At 36.2% G+C, this 26,162-nt stretch overlaps 1 protein-coding gene across 1 annotated transcript in view; it reads right to left on the bottom strand.

The window, feature by feature from the left end:
- Nucleotides 1-5,233: 5,233 nt before the first annotated feature.
- Nucleotides 5,234-26,162, bottom strand: part of LOC309843238 (mitochondrial adenyl nucleotide antiporter SLC25A24-like) — a gene marked incomplete at both ends in the record, with an annotated part of 51,955 nt that continues 31,026 nt past the window's right edge. Inside the window, 9 exon segments of the mRNA XM_082688570.1 lie at nt 5,234-5,304; nt 5,307-5,405; nt 6,519-6,658; nt 8,043-8,221; nt 10,806-10,913; nt 16,939-16,992; nt 16,995-16,999; nt 17,208-17,301; nt 20,130-20,288. Coding sequence (XP_082544696.1) covers nt 5,234-5,304; nt 5,307-5,405; nt 6,519-6,658; nt 8,043-8,221; nt 10,806-10,913; nt 16,939-16,992; nt 16,995-16,999; nt 17,208-17,301; nt 20,130-20,288 — 909 coding nt within the window.

Here is a 26,162-nt window from a genome sequence, read left to right on the forward strand (position 1 = left end):
TCATGTGATACCTAGGAATAAGCCTAATTAAAGAGGTAAAGGATCTATACTCTAGAAACTACAGGATATTTATGAAAGAAATAGAGGAAGACACAAAAAGATGATCCATGATCATGGATTGGAAGAATAAACATTGTTAAAATGTCTGTACCACCCAGAACAATTTACACTTAGTGCCATCCCTTTTAAAATACCATTGGCATTTTCCAATGAACTGGAACGAAAAAATCCTAAAATTTGTATGGAACCAGAAAAGATGGCAAATCACAAAAGGAATGATAGAAAAGGAAACCAATGCTGGGGGCATCACATTGTCTGACTTCAAGCTATATTACAAAGCTGTGATCACCAAGACAGCATGGTATTGGCACAAAAACGGACACACAGACCAATGAAACAGAATACAGACTCCAGAAATGGACCCTCAACTGTATGGTCAACTATCATTGACAAATCAGGAAAAAATATTCAATGGAAAAAAGACAATCTCTTCCATAAGTTGTGCTGGGAAAATTAGACAGGTACAAATAGAAGAATAAAACTGGATCATTCCCTTACACCATACACAAAGATAAACTCAAAACTGTGAGACAGGCATCCATCAAAATCCTACAGGAAAACATAGAGGCAGTTACCTCTTTGACATTTGCCACAGTAAATTCTTTCAAGGCACGTCTTCAAAGGCAAGTGAAAAAGAAAGCAAAAGTGAACATTTGGGACTACATCAAGATCAAAAGCTTCTGCACAGTCAACAAAACTAAGAGGCAGTGGGTATGGGAGAAGATACTTACAAATGACTGCAGATAAAAGACTGATATCCAAGATCTGTAAAGAACTTCTCAAACTCAACACTTAAAAAACTAAATAACCCAGTCAAAAAATGGGCAGAAGACATGAACATACGCTTCCCCCAAAAGACATACAAATGGCTAACAGACACATGAGAAAAAATGTTCAGCATCACTAGCCATCAGGAAAATACAAATCAAAACCACAATGAGATACCACCTTACACGAGTTAGAATGGCAAAAATTAACAAAACAGGAAACACAAAATGTTGGTGAGGATGTGGAGGAAGGAGAACCCTCTTACACTGTTGTTGGGAATGCATGCTGGTGGAGCCACTCTGGAAAACAGTATGGAGGTTCTTCAAGATGTTAAGAATAAAGCTACCCCCCAAAAATAAGAGCCCAAGACCTGATGGATTCCCTGGGGAATTCTACCAAAATTTCAAAGAAGAAATAACACCTATACTCCTGAAGCTGTTTCAAAAAATTGAAAAAAAGGAAACTTTTTTTCTGAAGCAGAAGGAAGACTCTTTCTATGAAGCCAGCATTAACTTGATCCCCAAACTAGGCAAAGACCCTACCAAAAAGGAGAATTTCAGACCAATATCACTGATGAATATGGATGCTAAGATTCTCAACAAGATCCTAGCAAACAGGATCCAACAGCACATTAAAAAGATTATCCATCATGACCAGGTGGGATTCATCCCTGGGCTACAAGGATGGTTCAACATTTGCAAATCAATCAATGTGATAGAACAAATTAATATGAGAATTAATATGAAAAGAGAGAAGAACCACATGGTCCTCTCAATTGATGCAGAAAAAGCATTTGACAAAATCCAGCATCCGTTCCTGATTAAAACGCTTCAAAGTATAGGGATAGAGGGAACATTCCTGAACCTCATCAAATCTATCAATGAAAGACCCACAGCAAATATCATCCTCAATGGGAAAAAGCTTGCAGCCTTCCTGTTGAGATCAGGAACACGACAAGGATGCCCACTTTCACCACTCTTGTTCAACATAGTATTAGAAGTCCTAGCAACAGCAATCAGACAACAAAGAGAAATAAATGGTATCCAAATTGGCAATGAAGAAGTCAAACTCTCTCTCTTCGCAGATGACATGATTCTTTATATGGAAAACCCAAAAGACTCCACCCCCAAACTACTAGAACTCATACATCAATTCAGCAACGTGGCAGGATACAAAGTCAATGTGCAGAAATCAGTGGCTTTCTTATACACTAACAATGAAAATACAGAAAGGGAAATTACACAATCGATTCCATTTACTATAGCACCAAGAACCATAAGATACCTGGGAATAAACCTAACAAAAGAGGTAAAGGATCTGTACTTGAGGAACTACAGAACACTCATGAAAGAAATTGAAGAAGACACAAAAAGATGGAAGACCATTCCATGCTCTTGGATTGGAAGAATAAACATTGTTAAAATGTCTATACTGCCTAGAGCAATCTATACTTTTAATGCCATTCCGATCAAAATTCCACCGGTATTCTTCAAAGAGCTGGAGCAAATAATCCTAAAATTTGTATGGAATCAGAAGAGACCCCGAATCGCTAAGGAATGTTGAAAAACAAAAATAAAACTGGGGGCATCATGCTACCTGATTTCAAGCTTTACTACAAAGCTGTGATCACCAAGACAGCATGGTACTGGCATAAAAACAGACACATAGACCAGTGGAACAGAGTAGAGAGCCCAGATATGGACCCTCAACTCTATGGTCAAATAATCTTTGACAAAACAGGGAAAAATATACAGTGGAGAAAAGACTCTTTAACAAATGGTGCTGGGAAAACTGGGCAGCTATATGTAGAAGAATGAAACTCGACCATTCTCTTACACCATACACAAAGATAAAATGGATAACAGACCTGTGAGATTCCTGTGAGAAAGATTCCTGTGAGACAGGAATCCATCAGAATCCTAGAGGAGAACATAGGCAGTAATCTCTTCGATATCAGCCACAGCAAATTCTTTCAAGATATGTCTCCAAAGGCAAAGGAAACAAAAGCCAAAATAAACTTTTGGGACTTCATCAAAATCAAAAGCTTCTTCACAGCAAAGGAAACAGTCAAGAAAACAAAGAGGCAACCCACAGAATGGGAGAAGATATTTGCAAATGACAGTACAGACAAAAGGTTGATATCCAGGATCTATCAAGAACTCCTCAAACTCAACACACACAAAACAGACAATCATATCAAAAAATGGGCAGAAGATATGGAAAGACACTTCTCCAAGGAAGACATACAAATGGCAATCAGACACATGAAAAAATGTTCATCATCACTAGCCCTCAGGGAGATTCAAATTAAAACCACATTGAGATATCTCCTTACACCAGTTAGAATGGCCAAAATTAGCAAGACAGGAAACAACATGTGTTGGAGGGGACGTGGAAAAAGGGGAACCCTCTTCCACTGTTGGTGGGAATGCAAGTTGGTGCAGCCTCTTTGGAGAGCAGTCTGGAGATTCCTCAAGAAATTAAAAATAGAACTTCCCTATGACCCTGCCATTGCACTCCTGGGTATTTACCCCAGATGTAGTGAAAAGAAGGGCCATCTGTACCCCAATGTTTATAGAAGCAATGGCCATGGTCGCCAAACTGTGGAAAGAACCAAGATGCCCTTCAACGGACGAATGGATAAGGAAGATGTAGTCCATATAAACTATGGAGTATTGTGCCTCCATCAGAAAGGATGAATACCCAACTTTTGTAGCAACATGGACGGGACTGGAAGCGATTATGCTGAGTGAAATCAGTCAAGCAGAGAGAGTCAATTATCATATGGTTTCACTTATTTGTGGAGCATAACAAATAGCATGGAGGACATGGGGAGTTAGAGAGGAGAAGGGAGTTGGGGGAAGTTGGAAGGGGAGGTAAGTCATGAGAGACTATGGACTTTGAAAAACAATCTGAGGTGTCTGAAAGGGTGGGAGGTGGGAGGTTGGGGAACCAGGTGGTGGGTATTATAGAGGGCATGAATTGCATGGAGCACTGGGTGTGGTGCAAAAATAATGAATACTGTTATGCTGAAAATAAATAAATTAATTAAAAAAAAAGAAGAAAGATACCCTATGACCCAGCAACTGTACTACTGGGTATTTACCCCAAAGATACAGATGTAGTGAAAATAAGGGGCACATGTACCCCAATGTTCATAGCAGCAATGTCCACAATAGTCAAACTGTAGGAGGAGACAAGATGCCCTTCAACAGATGAATGGATAAAGAAGATATGGTTCATATATACAATGGAATATTATTCAACCTTCAGAAATGATGAATGCCCACCATTTACATCAACTTGGATGGAACTGGAGGGGATTATGTTAAGTGAAGTAAGTCAAGCAGAAAAAGACAATTATCGTATGGTTTCACTCGTTTGTGGAACATAATCAATAGCACAGACCACCATAGGGGAAGGAAGGGAAATCCAAAGGGGGAGAAATCAGAGAGGGAGATGAACCATGAGAGACTAGGGACACCAAGAAACAATCTGGGTGTTTCAGAATGAAGGAAGGTGGGAAGAGAGGTAACAGGATGATGGGTATTGAGGAGGGCACATGCTGTGATGAGCACTGGGTGTTATACTTAACAAATAAATCAATGAACGCCACATCAAAAACTAATTATGTACTGTACATTGGCTAACTGAACATTAAAAAAAAAGAATTGCTTCAACAAGTATGAAATAATCGATTTAATATTTAAAATTCTTCCTTTCAAATTTTTTTCAATCAGAAGATAAAACAAAAATTTGTCCGGTGCTGATTTGTTCTCAATATTGACTTGTCTATAACAGCCAAAAATATCAAGAATAAAAATGAACCAACAATGTTTATATTTACAAATAAAGTAGCCAGAGAAGAAAGAGGTTATCATGTTATCATTATTCTGCCCACAATCTGATAGAAGGAACAGTGAAGAAATTAGGAAACCAATGTTTCATTTTGCTTAAAAAGGAGAAACTGTGATCATTGGCTCTAACACCGATTTTAAGTGTAGTGATTTTTGTTTTAGTGTATAAAACATTTTCAAGCTCAGCTTTTCAAAAAATTATTTAAATAGAAAAAGGTTAACACAAGCAGCTACAACTGACCAAATATTTTATAATGTTACCATGGTATATCCGAAGCCAGTAAAAAGAAGTTTCAAGTTAGGATTCAAGGGAGAGTAGTGGGAAGTGTGAATGGAATTCTGCGGCTATTAAGGATTTTATATTATTAAAGAACTTTACTAAAATGTTGATTTAATTTATAAATTTTATAATGGAAATAAAGAAAAAATGTTTTAACAATTATTTGATATGTCTTCCCTTTTAGGAAAAGACAAATTTCTCTTTATAAGTCAGGTATTATCTTACAACTAAGTGATTTTGGTAATGACAACAATTTGATATTTCACTTTTAAATTAATCCCAAATGTTGTCCCACTATTTCATAAACTACACAGCTAATGCCTACTGCAGGAAGCAGATATTTGGGGTGAGATCCCTGAAAAATCCCCTTTTTCCTTTGTTGTTATGTATCTCTTGAATGAGATGAATCATAGAAGTTGTCGTTTCTTTTTCTTCCAGTGCTATAAATTGAAAAAAAAATCAGTGTAATTCAATATTCAGTCTTTGTACATTAAGATAGTCCAATGATTTATGAGAATTATGGAGGCTAAAATTACTTTAGAATATTACTCTCTCCCTACTTATAGAATGGTCTTGTGCTGTTCAATATAGCCACTAGACACTTGTGTCTACTCAAATTTAAATTATGTAAAATTAAGTAAAACTAAAAATTTAGTTTCTTAATTGAATTAGCAACATTTCAAGTGTCTGATAGCCATGTGTCACTAGCGGTTACCATACTGAAAAACACAGATATAAAATACAAAGGAGCATTTGGAAATGCGTATGACACAAATACTTGGATAGGGCAATGGGTGGATGATGGAATGGATACAGAGATTCCCCACCTGGATTGCAATATAAATTAAATCTGAAAATATTACTAAAAAGAGGAGAAAAGAGAACATCACCACAAAACTCCTTAAATAATTTGCTAAGGAAGATAATAAAAGAATTATGTTAGGTTTTTTTTTCCCTCTTCTTAAAAGGTGATAAAGGTATTTTCTTAAAATCTAAATTTCTAACCTTTCACTTGAGAGAGCAAAACAGATACCCTCCCTTCTGCTTAATATCTCCTTACTAGGGGGATTGCAATACAATTTCAATTCCACAAATGTATTACATTCCTGATGCAGAATATAACAATGAGAGCAGAACTAGAGGGGAAACTGCGTGTTCACATTGAGTAACTGTTGACTTAGTTTGAAGAAAGCAAAATATTTTCTATTGCTTGTCATGGTATTTCCCAATTACAAACTCCTTAAAGAGATCATTAGTAACTGAAGGAAATGTGTGAAGTCCCAAGCAGAACTTTGGAGAAGAAATAAAATCTAAAATTAACAAAAGGCTCTATAATAAAACAATAAACTCAAGATTTGTGCCTTAAAAATCAGAGTCTGCTTTGATTTATCAATTCTCCAGTTTTCCTATTTTTTTAAAATCATTAATTTCTACTCATTTAAAATAACCTTAATTATTTTAAATGATCTTTAACTTAATTTTTATTCATACTTCATTAAAGTTATTCTTCACCACCTTTTAACTTATTACTTCATTAAAAAAAAAAAACTCACCTTGAACTTGCATGTGAGTTCTGATAAGGGTCAGAGGAAAGGTGGCTATTTGAGCACATGTGTGAGACAATATACTACATCCCGGCAAAATCATTATCCCAGGGTCTACAGACTCTCTTATGTGATGCTCGAGCCAACAGCTGGCAGAGAAGATAGTAGTAAATATCCTTTAACCACTATGCAAGTCTAAATAGAATAAAGTTCCCCACTCACTCAATTTCAATAAATAAATTTGATTACAGAATTATACTAAGCATAAATTCATAGATGTTATCTCACTTAATCCCTACAGAAACTTGACAAATCCATATTGTCATCTCCACTTTTCAAATTTTATAAATGAGGAACTAATTCAGAGAAACTGAGTTATCAAGTCATAACACTGATAAATAAGAGTCAAGCTTAACCGCTTGATTTTTGTAACTGTTCTCTCTAAAATCTTTACAAGAGATTGTTCCAACTCCATGTACAGAGGAGGTTACCCGCATACTGCCCTATCAGGGACAGGGCACACAGATGTTTTCAAAAAAATCTATTCAGACAACCTTAGTTTGAGTTCTCATCTTAGTTTGAGATGTTTTGCATCTCTCTGTGTGCTTTTGTTTTCTTTGGTTTTATTTGTTCTATTTTCCTAGTTGATTTGGTTTGTAATGACATTCAAGACCCAAGCAAAATTCTGGAGATTCTCAGAGGGATAAACAGAATAATGTAGAGAAGACTGCATAATCCACTTTAGGTTAATAAAACTACATTTTCTGAACTTTTAAGAGAGATTCATCTTTCCAAATTTGCTTTTCCTTGAATAAAAGTGGCTAGAGTAAATTATTTCAAAATAGTGGGTTAAAAGATCACTAAATGCTTTTAGAACTGTTCATTGATCAAAGGTTACAGCTTTACCATTATATATTGAAACAATTACTATGAAATATATAATGTGATGCTTTTGAAAAAATATATTTCAAAATGTCTTTACTCAGTGCAATTATTAGTCATGCAATGGTAAAAAGAGAAATGTGTAACATCACTGTTACTCTGATAAGAAAGCAGAAGATATTGAACTGAAGAAATAAAAGAATGGAGGGAGCCCAACATAAACAGGAGGAACAAATTTATTTTAATAAGACTACAGAAGCAAGCAAAAAAGAAGAAAAGAAATACCTACTATATTATTCAATTCTTTAAACATCTATAAAAGATATATGCATTTTTAAGTCCTAAAAAAAAATGGCTATCTTTCATACGATTGTGATACCACTTGCCAAAAGTTGAGAACCATCATATCAGCATTTAAGTCTATAAATATTATCAGTAAAGCCTAATTCACACAAAATACCAACCAAAAAGTTATTGTTACAATACTAGACAATTAAGATATAAAATGAACAGCCAAATAAATCCATTCAACTCAACCAGACTTCTTGGTCAGAAACTACTTCATGTAAAGTGACTTACAACTAGATTTTTAGAATGAAGACTATTATTATGCCACATTTTCAAATCTAACACATAATGTCATATTATGAGAATAAAATCACCTCATAAACAGAAAAATCTATGCCTGTACCAGGTAGAATGCCTAGCAAGTTAGGAATATGACCTTTGAAAAATGTTCTAACACCTTCTTCCTTCAGAAGCTTCTTGCCACAATCAATGATCCCTGAATACTGTCCAGTTTTACTTGGAGCCAGTCTGGTCTTTAGAACCTAAATGTGAAGAATATTATAAAAATATGTTGATCAGATTCACTCAACTCATCTAGCAATACAGAAAACTGCATTATATACAATGTTTAGTAATTATCATAGAAATCAAAAAAAGAAAGTAATCTTAAATATAATTTTAGCTTTTCCCTAACTGGCTTTTAACTATAAACAGCTAATGCAGTACAGTTTTTAAAAAATTATTTAAACAGGAAAATGTAATGAATCACTGTGGTTTTAATTGATAACATCTGCTCAAACTCATTTAATGTGCTATAAGGCAACATACTGTAAAACAAACTCACTTGAGATAACACTGTTGCCTCAAAATAAAGCAACTACAGCCAAATTCCAACTTAAAAATATATATGTATGGTCATGCTAAAGTGAAGAAGCAATATGAAAAATAACATTCTGTATATACTTAAAATATATACTGTGGGAACTATTGTAACAGTGAGGTGGATAAACAATAACCATTTAATATGATTAAACGTGCTCATAAAGTAATAACATAACAGGCACTATGAAGGCAATAGTAGGCTTCAGTAGTCTGTCTGTGATCAACATTCCTGTGCAATTCTCCTGATAGAAACTTACTCCTTGTCCTCTTAATTTCCATTAATCTAATTTAAGGGAGCACTAAAAATACTTTCGAGAAATGGTTCTCTAAAAGAGCCACAACTAAAAAAAAAGCATGAACTTTTCTTGATTGGGCAAACTGTGTATCTTGATGGAGCTGGCTCTGAGTCATCAGTTGGAAGGCTCTGCACCACCCCATGCTTTGGATAATCTCATTCTCAAAACTCTCCACCCTCCCCAGGGCAGTGTACTCCCTGGCAGGTTTTTTTTCCCCACTTACTCCCTAAATTAAGGTCTTCTCAAAGTTTTTCTTTTCAGTATTAAAAAGCGAAACAAAACAAAACAAACAATAGCAACAAACCCTCTACTTTCTTTCTAAGTAATCTCATGACTTTAACTAGCACTTCTTTGCTGATGACACATCAAGACCTGAAACCTCTCAAATCTCGGTATCACAGTTGCAGCTGCCTGCTGAAGATCATAACGTGGTTATCTGCCAACGACTCAAATTAGATACATACAAACCTGAACTCATCACTCTCTCATAGTCTGGGCTACTTCCACCACTCTGGAATTCTATTAGAGATGTAACTCAGATGTAACTCTAAACACCCAAGCACACAACCCAGACAGAAATTTGCCTTCTTCTTTTCCCTCTTCCTCCCTCTTCTTCCTTTCTGCGTCAGGCTGTCAGTTCTCAAGATGGCTCTAACGTGAGTCCATTTTCTCTAGTCAGTATCGTACGTTAAGCCTTTACTATCACTTCACACCATCTCTTGTATGTAGTTAGCTCATTTCTCTAGTCTCTCTCACTCTAAAACAACTTTCCCAAGATTATATTTCAGGTTCCAAAGTATTTGATGGCTTATTTTTTTAAAAGAAATTGAAATTATATTTCTTACACTGCGTTCAAGAACCTTTCTGATCTAGCCCCAACCCATTATCCATGGTATTATCCAGTCCAAACTGAAGTATCTGTTCTTTTGCCTCCATTCCTTTGCTTAAGTCATTATTTCCACCTAAAAGGCCTTTCCTCATTATCTCTGAATGTCCAAAATCTAAGCCACACTCATATATTCTACTCACGTCTTTCATGAAGCTCCTAGCTGGCAATAATTTCTCCCCTCTGAATTTGATAGCACTTCATATTGACCTCTCTTCTAGAATTTATATTTTATATTTTGGATCATCATTACTGACATAATGTTTTATCTCCCCATCTAATCTATAAGTTTCATGACCAAAATGCCTGTCTGATTTGTCTTTGCATCTAGAAAAATACCTTAAACTTAGTGTTTGTGCAATACAGATTTGATCTGATTAATGACTAAGTGATTCTATCAATCAAGCATGCAAGCAATGATTTTTTTTTAAATCTTCTTGATACATCTACAATACTACGTTGATACCAAATAAACAGACAAAAGGGCCAATTAACACTTGGCATGAGATTTAAATACTGTAGCTATAAAGCTGTTTATGATATAAAATTCTGATCTATTTTCATTTATTTTGAAAGTTATAGTTTGTGGGGGGGACCTCAGTGGCTCAGTCAGTTGGGCACCCAATTCTTGATTTTGGCTCAGGTCCTGATATCAAGGTTGTGAGATTGAGCTCAGAGTGGAGTCCAGATCAGCGGGGAATGTGCTTCTTCCTTCTCCCTCTCTGCCCTTCCCCTGCCCCGCCCCCCACCCTGGCTTGCACGCCCCTCACTCTCTCTCAAATAAATTTTTTAAAACATCTTTTTATAGATTTTATTTATTTATTTCACAGACAGAGATCACAAGTAGGCAGAGAGGCAGGCAGAGAGAGAAGGAAGCAGGCTCCCAGCTGAGCAGAAAGCCTGATGTGGGGCTCGACCCTGGGACCCTGAGACCATGACCTGAGCCGAAGGCAGAGGCTTTAATCCACTGAGCCACCCAGGCGCCCCTCAATAAATATTTTTTAAAAGTTATACTTTGAACTGGATGTATTACTTTACTTAAAATTTTATAATAATACATACCTCCATGGGGTAAATACATGTCTGCGCAGTTGCACCAGCCAATGAGCCAGATATAAATCTCTCAATAATTTCTACTTTAGCACCATCAAAACTAAGCCAATTCTTATACTGTATAAATAAAAGTATTGAAATGTATAATATTGCTGAAATAGAATACATATTTTTTCTAAGTTTATAACATTAATTAGTAGTATAAAATTATTTGAAAAAGTATTCCAGAAACCTGACATTAGCATCTAGAGGAATACTTGATTTTAATTTTTATGCCATTAGTTGTCTGAGATAATAAGTGAGACTTCTCTATTCGGCCTCCTTTTTCCCTTATTTTTTACCCACAGAATGAGTTAACAACATTAAATCACTTAAGCATACTCATGAATATGCTATTTCATAGAGAGCATGCAAATGACAAAAAAGGAGTCAGGGACTGTATCTGTTATCTCTTTTTCACTCCAGGTCTTACATATGCAGGGTACTTAATATTTGGTTACAGGTTAATCAAGAATAGTAACAATGTGAGAAGCTCTTTCCCTTACAAGGAACAAGGGATTACTCTTGTTAGCTTAAGTAGCAGGGAGGTTATTGCAATAACACATGCAGAAATAAGGAAAACAAATATCAGCAGAGAGGTCAGGCTTCATAGGAACTAAAGTAAGTCAAGTTTCATGGAGACTGAAGCTGGGAACTCATTTAGGATCCAAGACAGCCTTAGCAAACTGATTCTCTTGTTTTCCTGTTTGCCTTTTCTAGAAGCCTATCATCAATATAATTCAGCTATTCTCTATGAACTAACTCTAGCTCTCAAATCAGTGCCTCTCCATGAAAAAGTATGATTGAAGGGTGCCTGGGTAGCTCAGTGGGTTAAGCCTCTGCCTTCGGCTCAGGTCATGATCTCAGGGTCCTGGGATCAGGCCCCACATCAAGCTCTCTGCATGGGGGAGCCTGCTTCCTCCTCTCTCTCTGCCTGCCTCTCTGCCTGCTTGTGATCTTTCTGTGTTGAATAAATAAATAAAAATCTTTTAAAAAAGTGTGATTGATTCAGTTAATATGAGAGACTGCTATATGTTCCCTGTACCCGATATCTTCTTCCTTTTAGTAACAGAGCTGACACAGCTGCAAACTGCATTTCCTGCCCTTTCTTGGAGCTAGGTTGTGTGGCTAAGTGACTAGTTTTGGCCAGTGAGATATGAAAGGAAGTTGAGTATGCAAATTTTGACATCTCTTTAAAGATGCCTGCCCCAGACTCATCTTTCTTCCACCATATACCATGTTGACTTCAATCAAAAGAATGGCAAAGATGGAAGCAACCTCGGAAGCAATATATTGAAGATGGCAGAGCTGTACCACTAACTCTAGACCACTGGCCTTTATCTCATTTAAGCTACTGTACTTTGGAATCTGTTTGTTTTAACAGCTTAGAATGAACCCAAACAGGAACAGGAATTTGTTACTAGATACAGGGAACTACCATTAACTTAAATCTAAAATATGTGACACTGGCTTTATTGTTAGGACAGAGATACTGCAGTCTGAGAAGATGATGATCTTTCTAATGCTTTGTGGAAATGCTTGATAAAACTGCCTGCTGTGATAATTTGGAAAGTAGATCGTGTGCTTTTTGAGCCTGAAGTGCTAGGAAAACTGACTGTAAAACCTCAGAATGTTGGTCAGTGTTGCCCACTCCTCGCTGCTTTTAGCAAGATCTATTAACACATGACCTAATGCATCTCTCTACTTTTCAGCCATAGGGCCTTCTCCAAAGCCAATTTGCAAGTAGAAATGGAAGGAAATGGAGCTCTGCTAAGGAAATTTTCTTAGGCTGGCTCAGTAGTCAAGAATGGTGGGCTTCCAAGTAGGAAAAGCCACCTGCTCTGTACCCCAACAGAAGGAAATTAGATGTCCCAAAGAGCTTGCCCAGCTGACAAAGTCAGGTGTTGTCATCCAATTTCAGCCTATTGTTTTAGTTGACACCAATGTAGCCCGCTATAAAAATGAGAAAGAGGATGAATGACTAAGCAGAGGAACTGGAAAATAAAACATCAGAGAAGAGATTTTTAGATATGGCTACTCCACGTGATATTGACTGGAAACAAACAGAGAAGTGGTATAGGAAGTTTTTGAAAGAATGGTATGCTAGAAAACTCATAAAACCCTATGTTCCATTGATCTCCAAAGCAACTTTCAGGCCCCAAACCTAAGCACGCTTTCCCTAGCCATGGCAGACCCTTCCAGAGCCCCACATCAAATCTGGACAGTTCTGTGCAGACTCACAGACTCACTTCACTGACAGAAACCCATCAAAAGAAAAATCCTCCCATCTCTCTGCTTTTCTGACTCAGGGCCTTCTCTGAAACTGGGGGAGCCTGTCCAGCCCAGAAGTCTGGGGAAGTTAAACTCCTAAGAGCAATCTTCATACAATATGGGACAGAAACTGGCAGATAAATGGCCCAGCTCTCTTCCTTCAGATAGATAATTCTGGGAATAATTCTGTACATGTCCTAGAAGTTCCTTAAAGAATCAAGCCCCTACTGCATATAACTGAAACCTCACGTATGTACCCTTGTATTGACTTTTCTTCCTTCTGTGTCTCACCACCCCTGCTTCCTTATTCCTGCTTCTTCACGAATAAACTAGCTGTATCCAGACTTTTTTTGGGAGGGGGAATCCAAACTAAAGTAATTGGTGTCACTTTAAAAGTGGTCCCATGTACCAATTAACAGTCAGAGATTGTCAGAGTGGCTCAAAAAACAACACCCAACTTATATGTTATATATAAGAAATCCACTTTAGAGATTAAGACACATATAGGTTAAATGTAAATGAATAGGGAAAAATATACCATGTTGACTTCAATCAAAGTGTAAGTAGCTATATTAACTTTAGACAGAGCAGACTTTAAACCAAGGAAAGTTAGCTAGGCTAAAGAAGGAATTACATACTGATAAGGGGGTTAATTATCTAAGAAGATATAACAATCTTTAGCATATACGTTCCTTGCAACAGACCATAAAACTACATGAGGTCAAAACTGATAGAAGTACAAAGAGACATAGATGAATTCAGGGGCACATGGGTGACTTAGTGGTTAAGTGTCCACCTTCGGCTCAGGTCATGAACCAGGAGTCCCAGGATCAAGAGCTGCAACTGGGCTCCCTGCTCAGCAGGGAGTCTGCTTCTCCCTCTGACCCTTATCCCATTTGTGCTTTCTCTCTTTCACTCTCTCTCTCAAATAAATAAAAAAAAATTTTTTTTTAAAGAAACAGATAAATCCACCATCATAGCTGGAGATTTCAGCATCCTCTATTATAAATGGACAGATCCAGAAAAAAAAAAAATCAGTAATGACATAGCTGCACTTGACATCACCACCAGTCGACTGTATGTAACTGAGTCCATAGACGATTTCATCCAACAATAGCAGAGTACACATTTTTCTCAAGTTCACATGGAACTTTCACCAAGAAAGACAATATTCTGGGCCATAACACCCACCTTAACAAATTTAAAAGAATGGAAAGCATACAATGGCTGCTCTGAGACCATAGTGGAACAAAATTAGAAATCAGTAAAAGAAAGATAATCTTTTAAAAATACCAAAATATGTGGAAGTTTAAATTACACACAGGTCAAAGAAGAAATCTCAAGAAAAGTTTAAAAATATTTTGAACTACATGAAAATGAAGACATAATTTATCAAAGGAGTGGAAAGTAGTACTTAGACGGAAATATATAGCATTGAATATGTATATTTTAAAAAAGAGAAATATTTATAAATAGTAATCACTTTTTATCTCAGCAAACTAGAAAAAGAACAAATTAAATCCAAAATAATAATAAGAAAAAATATAAAAAGAATTAGAACAGAAATTAATGAAATTGTAAATAGGAAATCAACAGAGAAAATCAACAAAATGAAAATCAACAAAATGAAAAGTGTTCTTACAGAGTAGGTCTGCTGATGTTGTTAGAACTGGATCACTCACCAGCCACTTGACAACAATTGGCTCTTAGTTGGAAAATGGAATAATGATAATCTGTGGTATGCTGTGGCATTACAATTACTAAAATTCATAGTCCTCGTGGCTTGGGATAGTGTACTGGTAGACAGAAAAGTATTATATTATTCAGTTGCCCTAATACTTGAATAGCATGGGGACAGTTATAAAGATTGTGGAGTTGGCTGATTCTAATTCACTATCTTAGAAACTTTGAAGGAAGAAAATGTCAAGGTTATAAGTCATCTAACTTTCACCATTAAGCACATTATGAACACTGTGAGGTCTTCATAGCAGCACTGAGAGATCCTCATAGAGTGCTAAAAATCAGGCCCAGGATATAAATGTAAAGGTAACAGAGTTATGAAGGAAACAATATAGAACCTCAAAAGGTCTCCTATGCTAACGTGAGGACCCTCACTGGGAAGGAGCAGGATCCTGACACATGGGATGGGAACATGTGGGTGCATATGCCTAAGAAATTTGAGCTCCCAAATTCACCAGCACCTTCCAGTTTGGCAAAAAGTTGTCCCTTCCCACTGCTAGAGCAGAGCAGCTTCTCTTTGTACGCAGGCCATGCATGTAAAGGCCTCAAAGAGGCAGATGCCTATCAAAAGGATGTTTGCTCTTCTCACAATCTGTCCCACTGCACCCCCCCATCTCTGACTGCCTTCTAGCCAACCGTTTATGTAGAGTTAATTCTCAGATAGCCCAAGGACTTGGTTATTATGGACTGGAAGAAACCAAAGGAGGAGTGTGACAGTGGGTCACAAGAGTACTAATGGTGGGGATCTGAGGGATAGAATATAATGCTGGATAGGGAAGAGTTTATTGATGAGGAGCACTCTCCCATGGCACAGGATTCCTGAAATCTATCCTAATATGGTGCTGGAACTGATTTTTAAAGCTTAGACATAGCTCTGGCTGATAGTAAGCAAGGTGATGATGCTGAAGTCTTGGCAGATTGTTGAGGAAAGAATAGGTAGACTCAGGAAGGTGGAAATATTACAGTGGAGTTTATCATGAGACTGGAGAACCTACTAGTAGATTATGTTTCTAAGAGAAGAAGGGAGTCCTTGTTTAAAGACCCAAAGATGACTGTTCTTAAGGTCTATAGCAGTGGACATGAAACTCTTGAGATATCTCTGATGAATCTGCACAAAGTAAAATGAAAACCTTTGGGAAAATATTCACCATTCTTGATGACATTAAGAATATTCATGATTCATGAGAAGAGGCCAAAATTAACAGGAGTGTAGAAGAAGGGGTTCCAGACTTCAGTGGAGACATTTGCTGCAGGTATCGTAGAAACAGTAAGAGAACTAGAATTAGAAGTGGAGTGTGAAAATGGGACTGGATTGCTACAATCTCATAATAAAACTTCCAAGGATAAAGAGCTTCTTTTGATAGATGAGCAAAAAAGGTGGTTTCTAGAGATAGAATTTAATTCTGGTGAAGATGCTGTGAAGATTGTTGAAATGACAATGAAGGATTTAGACTTAGTATCAACACTTAGTTGATACAGGAGCAGCAGGGTTTGAGAGAACTGACTCCAATTTCGAAAAAAGTTTTACTGTGGGTAAAGTGCTAGCAAACAGCGTCACATGCTACAGATAAATTGTTTGTGAAAGAAGAGTTAATCAATCAGGCAAACTTCACTGCTGTCTTATTTCAAGAAATTGCCACAGCCACTCCAGCTTTCAGCAATGGCCACCCTGCTTAGTCAGCAGTCCTCAATATCCAGACAAGTCTCTCCACCAAGAAAGAAATTACAACTCACTGAAAGCTCAGATAATGCTTAACATTCTTCAGCAATAAAGCTCTTTTAATTAGAGTATAAAAAGTTTTTTTTAGACCTAACGCTATCACACACTGACTAGACTACAGTATAGTGTAAACATAACTTCTATATGCACTGGGAAACTAAAAATTCATTTGACTTGCTTTATTGCACTGGTCTAGAACCAACCCACAATATCTTCATGGTATGCCTGTACTTACAGTGATATCTATTGCTGTGCACATTCTTCTTTTCTCTCTCATTGAAGTCTAAATTTTTAAAAATTAAATACAGAATCTTAAAAAAATATATATAATCTGATCTTTATCATAAAATTCCATAGGTGATAACATTTTACCTGTTCATAGGCTCCAATCTCGAGAGCTGTCTCACGTATAATTTTAAAAATATTGGGATGCCTGGGTGGCTCAGTTGGTTAAGCAGCTGCCTTCGGCTCAGGTCATGATCCCGGCATCCTGGGATTGAGTCCCACATCGGGCTTCTTGCTCCGCGGGAAGCCTGCTTCTCTCTCTGCCTCTGCCTGCCATTCTGTCTGCCTGTGCTTGCTCTCTCGCTCTCTCTCTCTGATAAATAAATAAATAAAAATCTTAAAAAATATATTTATACCATTTCCCCGCCAAAGAGAAAGAATTCCTCCTTCTTTCAACATCTGTTCAAACCCATCAATCAATCTCATTCTCCTGGACTTTAAACCATGAACCTAGAAAGGTACAGGAAATTTATTTTTAAATTTATTTTGCTGGTAATATAGCATTGATGTTATTATTGCCAATAAAATAATAATACATAAATGTAGAAATCTATGAACACACCATTTTTATTGTACTTTAGAGACATATAAAATTGATATATTAATTTTTTCTTGTCCCCAAATATATACATTAATCTCATACATCAAAGAGGGCAACTTCAAGGGAACAGGAATGATTTAATTACCAGAGAATTTTTGCATAAACAAAATGTGTTGTTGCTGCTAAAATATTACAAGATTATTAAAGAGAACACTAAACCATGTACTGAAAAAGGAATGGATGAAAATATATCAAACTTTCAATAGCAAATACTTCTGGGTAGCAAGGTGTTAGGAGTTGAATTGTGCCCCCACCAAAATTTATATGTTGAAGACTTAATGTGTCAGAATGTGACCATATTTGAAGACAGGATCTTTACAGAGATAATCAAGTTAGAGTAAGGACTTAAAGTGGGCCCTAAAAACTACTATGATTAATATCCTTAAAAAAGGGGAAATTTGGGCACAGAGACATATGAGGAAGGAAGACAACATGAAGAGACACAGAGAAAAGACAGCCATCTACGAGCCAAGGAGAGACCTGGAACAGATCCTTTCCTCATCACCCTCAGAAGGAACCAACTGTGCAGACACCTTGATCTCAGACTTCCAGACTTCCAAACTGTGAGGCAATAAACTTCTGTTGTATAAACCAGTTTACGATATTCTGTTACAGCAACCCTCGTGAACTAATACACAAGAATTACAGGCCACTTTATTGTCTTCCATTCCACTTTTCAGTACCTTCCCATTTTTCTAATGTATTATTTTTATAATGAGAATATGTTCTTTTTAAGAAAGCAAAAATTAGAACATTAATAAAATACCACCCTGCCTACACTGAAACAGAATAATAGGAGAGCAAGGTGAAATGGGCATTCTCATCTGTGGGAAGAAAAAGTCTGGAAAGGAATGTAACATTATACACACATGCACACACATACACACAGGCTTAAAAATGTTTTTATCATTACTTAACTTTTAGGAAGTCTTTCTAAATAAATAATCCTAAATATGAAAACTCATAAACAATAATGTTCATCATTATGAACTATTATGAATTATGATTTTAAAAGAGTTTTAAAAACCACCTATATGTCTAATAGGAAAAAATAATCTAAAAAATTAATAACCACTTGAAATAATATAGTCATTAAAACCTGTATTTGAAGAACACACAAATATTTGAAATATTTGAATAGTATTTGAAATACCATGCAAACATGCTCATGCTATACTGTTAATCACAGAAACAAAAAACAATATACAAATTATTCATAAAATGAGCACTGCCACTGAGTATGGGGCATTCCTGCTATAGATACAGGAGATCTGGAGAAAGCAAACCCAAATCTGTTCAGGGGTGCTCTGTGGCTGCAGACCTGAGTGCTCACAACTTGGTAAGTGTAAAAAAAGCAGAAGGATATTCCTTGGCTGATTCTATTGTGCCTCATCACCTGTTGCCCACAAGAGCTAGCAGGATCTGCAAACTTTTCAATCTCTCTGCAGAAGATGATGCCCACCAATACAGTGTCAGAAAGCCTGTTAACAAAGAGGGCGAAACACCCAGGACCCAAGTGCCTGGCATTCAGCATCTCATTGCTCCACATACCTTGCAACACAAACAATGCCTATGAAGAAAAAGCATACTAAGAAAAATAATAAAGAGTACACAGAACATGCTGAACTTTTAGTTAAGAGAAGGAAGGAAGCCAAAGGAGAACATCAGATTGTCAAGAGATGGAGACTATCACCTCTGAGAGCTCCTACTTCTACATTTGAGTCTGTCAAAAGTAAGATTTTCTAAAAGTAACAAATAAATAAGATCAGAAAACAACCAAAAAAACTATTAATAATCCATTACCAAATGTCACCAATGTTACAAAGAAACCCAAAAGACAATTACACACCCCAGTATGCAAGTTTAATTACAAATTTAAACTCACTAGATTGTGAATTATTAATTTTGTATCCTTGTGAAGAAAGTATTCAGCAAATACTAAATTTTAATTATGAAAGTTAACAGATTAAACTATGCACTATTTAAACTACTATTGACAATCCATTATTTGGTAAAATAAAGATAATAAGACAACATGACCTCTAGTGAGGAATCAGTCAATAACACACTCTAAATAACTTATTTGCCAATTCTTAGAAATATGCTTAATACTTGAGTAGAATAGGGGCACCTGGGTGGCTCAGTGGGTTAGGCCGCTGCCTTCGGCTCAGGTCATGATCTCAGGGTCCTGGGATGGAGTCCCGCATCGGGCTCTCTGCTCATCAGGGAGCCTGCTTCCCTCTCTCTCTCTCTGCCTGCCTCTCCGACTACTTGTGATTTCTCTCTGTCAAATAAATAAATAAAATCTTAAAAAAAAAAACTTGAGTAGAACAATAGAACCACGCTATTATGTAAGTGCCAGAGTCTAGAGATAATCAATAAATAAGACTAATGGTGTCTTATCACTTCTTTGATAATTTTAGTTATATTTCTGAAAAAACTTCTAATAGAGTGTTCTATTATTATTATTTTAAATAAAAATAATTTAAATAGCACGGAAGCATCTTTAAGAAAATTAAAAAATTTTTTAATATTGAAAATAAGAAAATTGGCATTTTCAGAAGAATGTGAAATTTTAATGAGAAATAGTATGAAATGTGCCAAAACATTTCTTTCTGAAAACTGTCAAGGGTTTTTCAAGTGACTTTAATGCTTAGGGGTCAAGTGTGCAAACTGCCTGCATCATGACCTTCAAGGGGTCAAAGGGGGACATGCATGTCCTCGCAGCAGCGCCAGCTATGCCTCCTGCCATCAAATGCCTCCACCCATCTCCAGAAATCTTTTCTTCTTCAGTAAATTCATCTGGAATAGGTATACTCTCCCCTATGTCAATTATCTGATAAATATGTAAAAATGAATTAAATAATAAAGTACACATGCTTGATAAATTAAAAGGATAACTTTTTTAAAAAGGATACTTTTTTCCAAAGACCAAAAACCCAAAAGTTCTTTTCCATATCTCACCTCCTATTAGCAAATACTGACAATTTTCTCAGCACTTGTACTAGACCAAATGATTTTTAATAATACATTCACATAAAGATTTAAAATCTGTAAAAATAAATTCCTTTTATATTAGAGTCATTAATTTTAAACTCTCAAGCTATTTAGATTAATCTCTTCCATGAAAAATGTAAACACTCAATGCAGGGATAATGTCCTAGTCACACACCACAATGCCTGACACACAATGCTTAATTAAGTTTCTCTGCTTTATTCCAAAATCTCTCGAATTCCACTAGGTACTTACCTAACCTGTCAGAATTCAAGAGTAGTATTTTATACTCTCATACTTCTTTCTCTATTATTTACATTGACTCTTTTCTCAAATAACGATTTTCTTTTTAAAACTCTGAACTCTAACAAGTTTAGCATTTCACTTTATTTTCAGTCATCATACTTGCTTTTGCTAAAAATAGCCATTTCTGCTAAATGTTGAGGCAATGTGACTCACTGAGAAGAGTGTCACACTAGACACAGGGGATCCAGGTTCCATTACTTGTCAATCACGGCAGACAAGTAACTTCTCTTCTTAGTTTTCCCACCTTCAATTATGCATTCATTGAATGCCCCCTTTCCAAGGACCATTCCATCTCAGAACATTGTACTTCATTTTCCCTCTACCAAGGACCTTTCTCCTTGGCTCTTTCCATAGATTCCTCTCCAATACTTGGCAAATCTTTGTTAGTTCATTTCTATCTGTTGCTTGCTTCCTTCTTTAGAAAATAAGCCTGATAAGAGCAGCAACCTGGTCTTTTTTATGCACTGTTATAAATTGCACTTTGGTCAGTGAAGATAAGTGTGCTCAAAAAATATTTGTTGCACTGGGGGTCTGGGCGGCTCAGTGGGTTAAGCCTCTGCCTTCAGCTCAGGTCATGATCTCAGGGTCCTGGGATGGAGTCTCGCATTGGGCTCTCTCCTCAATGGGGAGCCTGATTTCCCCACCTCTCTCTGCCTGCTCCTCTGCCTACTTGTGGTCTCTGTTTGTCAAATAAACACATAAAAATCTTTTTAAAAATTTTGTTGAATTAATAAATTAATACATCAGGTGCTGGGTTGTGTATTCATAATATGGCACAGGAAGCAAGTTTCTCCCCTCTGGGAGTTTATAGTATAATACAAAATATAGGAAAGGAAACAAGCAATTATAATACAGAGGAATAAGTACAATAACAAGGGTAGCAAAAAAAGTATTTTAAGAACATAGTACAGAGGGGCACCTGGCTGGCTCAGTGGGTTGGGCCTCTGCCTTCAGCTCGGGTCATGATTCCAGGGTACTGGGATCGAGCCCTGCATCAGGCTCTCTGCTCAGCGGGGAGCCTGCTTCCTCCTCTTTCTCTGCCTGCCTCTCTGCCTACTTGTGATCTCTCTGTCCAATAAATAAATAAAAATCTTTAAAAAAAAAAAGACCATAGTACAGAGACATTTAATAGACTGTAGGATTTTGTTTTGTTTTGTTTTGTTTTTGTTGGAAGAAGACAAGTGTAACTGTCAGGGAACACTTTTCACATAAAGTAAATTAGAAGTAGCAAAGCAATATGAATCCAGGTATTCTAACCTCAAAGGTTACCTTCTTGTCCATCACAGTGCTTGTCCATCACAGTGTACTAGCTCCCTACAGAAGTAAGGATTAACCAAGGGAACATTCTTTTTTTTTTTAAAGATTTTATTTATTTATTTGACAGAGAGAAATCACAAGTAGATGGAGAGGCAGGCAGAGAGAGAGAGAGGGAAGCAGGCTCCCCGCTGAGCAGAGAGCCCGATGCGGGACTCCATCCCAGGACCCTGAGATCATGACCTGAGCCGAAGGCAGCAGCTTAACCCACTGAGCCACCCAGGTGCCCCTTTAATTATGTTTTATTAGTCATCATTAGTTTTTGATGTAGTGTTCCATGGTTTTTTATTTGCAGAGTGCTCTGGGCAAAAAAAAAAAAAAATTTGTTTGAAGACATTAGATATTTTAAAAACTTTAAGGCTAAGGTCGCCTGGGTGCTCAGTGGGTTAAAGCCTCTGTCTTCAGCTCAGGTCATGATCCCAGGGTCCTGGGATCGAGCCCCATGTTGGGCTCTCTGTTCAACAGGGAGCCTGCTTCCTCCTCTCTCTTTCTCTCTGCCTACTTGCGATCTCTGTCTGTCAAATAAATAAATAAAAATCTGAAACAAACAAACAAACAAAAAAAACCTTGAAGGCTATATATAGGGATGGATGGAGGATAAAGGAAAGTTCAAGACCTTGGAATAATGTTGGCATTTCTGACATGGGTAATTAGGAAGATGATGATGCCATTCATTGAAGTGGTAAAAGAATATCTAGGGGACAAACAATGTGGTATGTGTTTGAGGTGTCCCAACTGATATCCAATAAATGCTTGCACATGCAGAAGGAAGGTGTGCTCTAGAGACATAAGATTTGGGGAAATCAATTAGCCTAAATCTGGTTGTTCAATGTGGAAAAATAAATAGGATTGTCTAGGAAAAAAATACATACAGAGTGAGAGGCCAAAAAAGTTGAAAATACAACACAGAAGAAAACAAATATATAAGAGACAGAATGAAAAAGAAGACTCTCAAGGGAGACAGAAAAGTAATGACAGAAAGGGGGGAAGAAAACCAGGAGAATGCAGTGTCAAGGAAGCCAGCTAAAGAGAACACATAAAAAGAGAGTGGTAAGATCTAGAATATATCCACTGAACTAACAGTAGGGAGACTGGCTTAGTAAAAGAATTTCTACAAAGTGGTGAAAGCAAAGCCAATTAGTTGAGAAGTGAATAGGAAGTGTAGCCATGAAGAGAGAAAAAGGATAAGGTAGTTAGAGGGGACTTTAGTAGGATTACATTTTTTTTAAAAAAATGGTACTGGCTTAATTATGTTAAATGTTATTGTTAAATGTTATATTTAAATGCAGGATCCTTAAATACAAAAAATAAAGGAGATAATGAAGAGAATAAGGCCCCTGAACGGGTCAAAGAGGAAATAAAAAGAGAAATTAAAAAAATATATATATCTTGAGAGAAATGGAAACACAACATACCAAAACTTAGAGCATGCAGCAGAAGAAGTTCTTAGAGGAAAGTTCATAGTGATACAGGCCTACCTCAAGAAACAAGAAAAACCTCAATCTAAATTTAAACCATAAGAAACCAGATTATGCTAACTGAAATAAATTAGTGAGAAAAAGAGAAATAATGTATGATTTCATGCAAACGTGAAACTTCAGAAACAAAACAGATGAACAGAGGGGAAGGGAAGGAAAAATAAAATAAGATGAAAACAGGGAGGCAGACTCTTATTCTAGAAAACAAACTAAGGGTCACTGGAGGGGGGGGTGGGGTAATTGGGTGATGGGCATTAAGAACAGCACTTGATATAATAAGTACTGGGTGTTATATGCACCTGATGAGTCATTAAATTCTACCCCTGAAACTAATAAAAACATAATACCTTAAGGTTCTAGAAAAAGAAAACCCAAGACCAAAGTTAGTAGAAGGAAGGAAAATAATAAAGATCAGAGCAGAAGTAAGTGAAATGGAGACCAGAAACAAAAGCAAACAAACAAACAAACAAAAAAACAAAAAAACAAATGATCACCAAAACTAAGAGCTGTTTTATTTTAAAGATAAACAAAATTAGCAAATGTTTAGCTAGATTAACTAAAAAGAAAGAGAAGACTCAAATAAAAGCAGAAACAAAAAAGGAGACATTACAACTGATACTACAAAACTATAATGGTTAAGACACTATTCTGAACAATTATACAGCAATAAGTTGCAGTAATACCAGCATTACCCTGATACAAAAGTCAGACAAGGACACTACAAGAAAACTATGAACCAGTTGTCCTAATGAACATAAATGCAAAAATCTTCCCCCAAATATTAGCAAATAGAATTCAATGGCACATTAAAAGGATCATGATAAATGGGATTTATCCCTGGGATGCAAAGATGGTTCAACATTCACAAATCAAAAAATGTGATGTATCATATTAATAGAATTAAGAATAAAAATCATATGATCATATCAATAGAGGCAGAAAAAGCATTTGACAAAATTCAATATCCTTTCAAAATTAAAACCATCAAAAAATTGAGTATAGGATGAGTATAACTCAACATATTAAAGGTCATATATGACAAGCCCATGGCTAACATAATACTCAATGGTTAAAGGTTGGAAACCTTTCCTTAAAGATCAGGAACTCACAATGACCATTCTTCTAACCAAGCCTATACAACATAATACTGAAAGTTTTAGCCTCAATAATTGAGAAAGAAAGATAAATAAAATCCGCCTGTGTGGATTAGTTGGTTAAGCCTCTGATACCTGACTTCAGTTGAGGTCATGATCTCAGGGTCATTAGATCAAGCCCCATGTCAGGCTCCATATATCAAGTGTGGATACTGCTTAAGATTCTCTCCTTCTCCCTCTGCCTCTCTCTGCTCTCTCTTTCTCTTAGAAAAAAAAAAAAAAAAAGTCTTTCTCTCTGCCCCTCCCCCTGCTCCCATGCACTCTTTCACTCTCTCTCAAAAACAAACAAAAAGGCATCCAAATCAATCTAAATCAGTATAAAAGAAGTAAAAGTAAAAGTAAAAGAAGTAAAAGTATAAGAAGTATAAAAGAAGTAAAAGTAAAAGCTTTTTGCAAATGGCATGATTTTATATATAGGAAATCTAAAGACTCCACCAAAAAACCCCCAAAAAACTGTTAGAACTAGTTAGTGGAATCAGTAAAATTGCAAGATACAAAATCAACATATAAAAATTAGTTGCATTTCTATACATTAACAAAAAAATACCTGTAAAATAAATATAAAAAACAATCTAATTTAGAATAGCATCAAAAACAATAAAACAGGAATAAATTTAACCAAGGAGGTAAGAGACTTACACAACAAAAACTAAATAACATTTATGAAAGAAATTGAATATGACACAAATAAATGGAAAGATCATGCTTGTGTATTGGAAGAATTAATATTGTTAAATGTCCACATACCCAAAGCCATCTATAGATTATATCTATAGATATAGCAAGCTCTATCAAAATTTTCAACAGCTATTTTTACAAAAATCGAAAAAAAAAATCCTAAAATGCATATGGAAACACAAACCTCAAATAACAATAGTAATCCTGAGAGAGAACAAAGCTGGAGGCATTATACTCCTTGATTTCAAGCGATACTACAAAGCTAGAGTAATGAAAACAGTATGGTACTGACACAAAAACAGACACATAAGCCAGTGGAACAGAATTGAAAGCCCAGAAATAAATCCTCACATATATGGTAAACAGTATGATACTGGCACAAAAATAGACACACGAACTAATGGAATAGAATTGAGAGCCCAGAAATAAATCCTCACATACACAGTAAACTCACATTTGACAAAGGAGCCAAGAATATTCCATGGACAAGGAATAGTCTCTTAAAATAATGAGGTTAGAAAAACTGGATAATCACATGCACCAGAATAAAATTGGACCCCTATTAAAACACTTGGAAAAATTAACTCAAAATGGATTAAAAACTTAAACAGAATATCTGAACCTGTAAAACTCCTTAAAACAAGGAAAAACTCCTTGACATGGGTCTTGGCAATGACCTTTTGGATATGACACCAAGAGCATAAGTAGCAAAAGCAGAAAGCTTTTTGTAAGCATCCAACTCTTGATTTCAGCTCAGGTCATGATCTCAGGGTCATAAGTCTGAG

Source organism: Mustela nivalis (genome assembly GCF_964662115.1).
Source record: "Mustela nivalis genome assembly, chromosome: 10".
NCBI lineage: Eukaryota > Metazoa > Chordata > Mammalia > Carnivora > Mustelidae > Mustela > Mustela nivalis.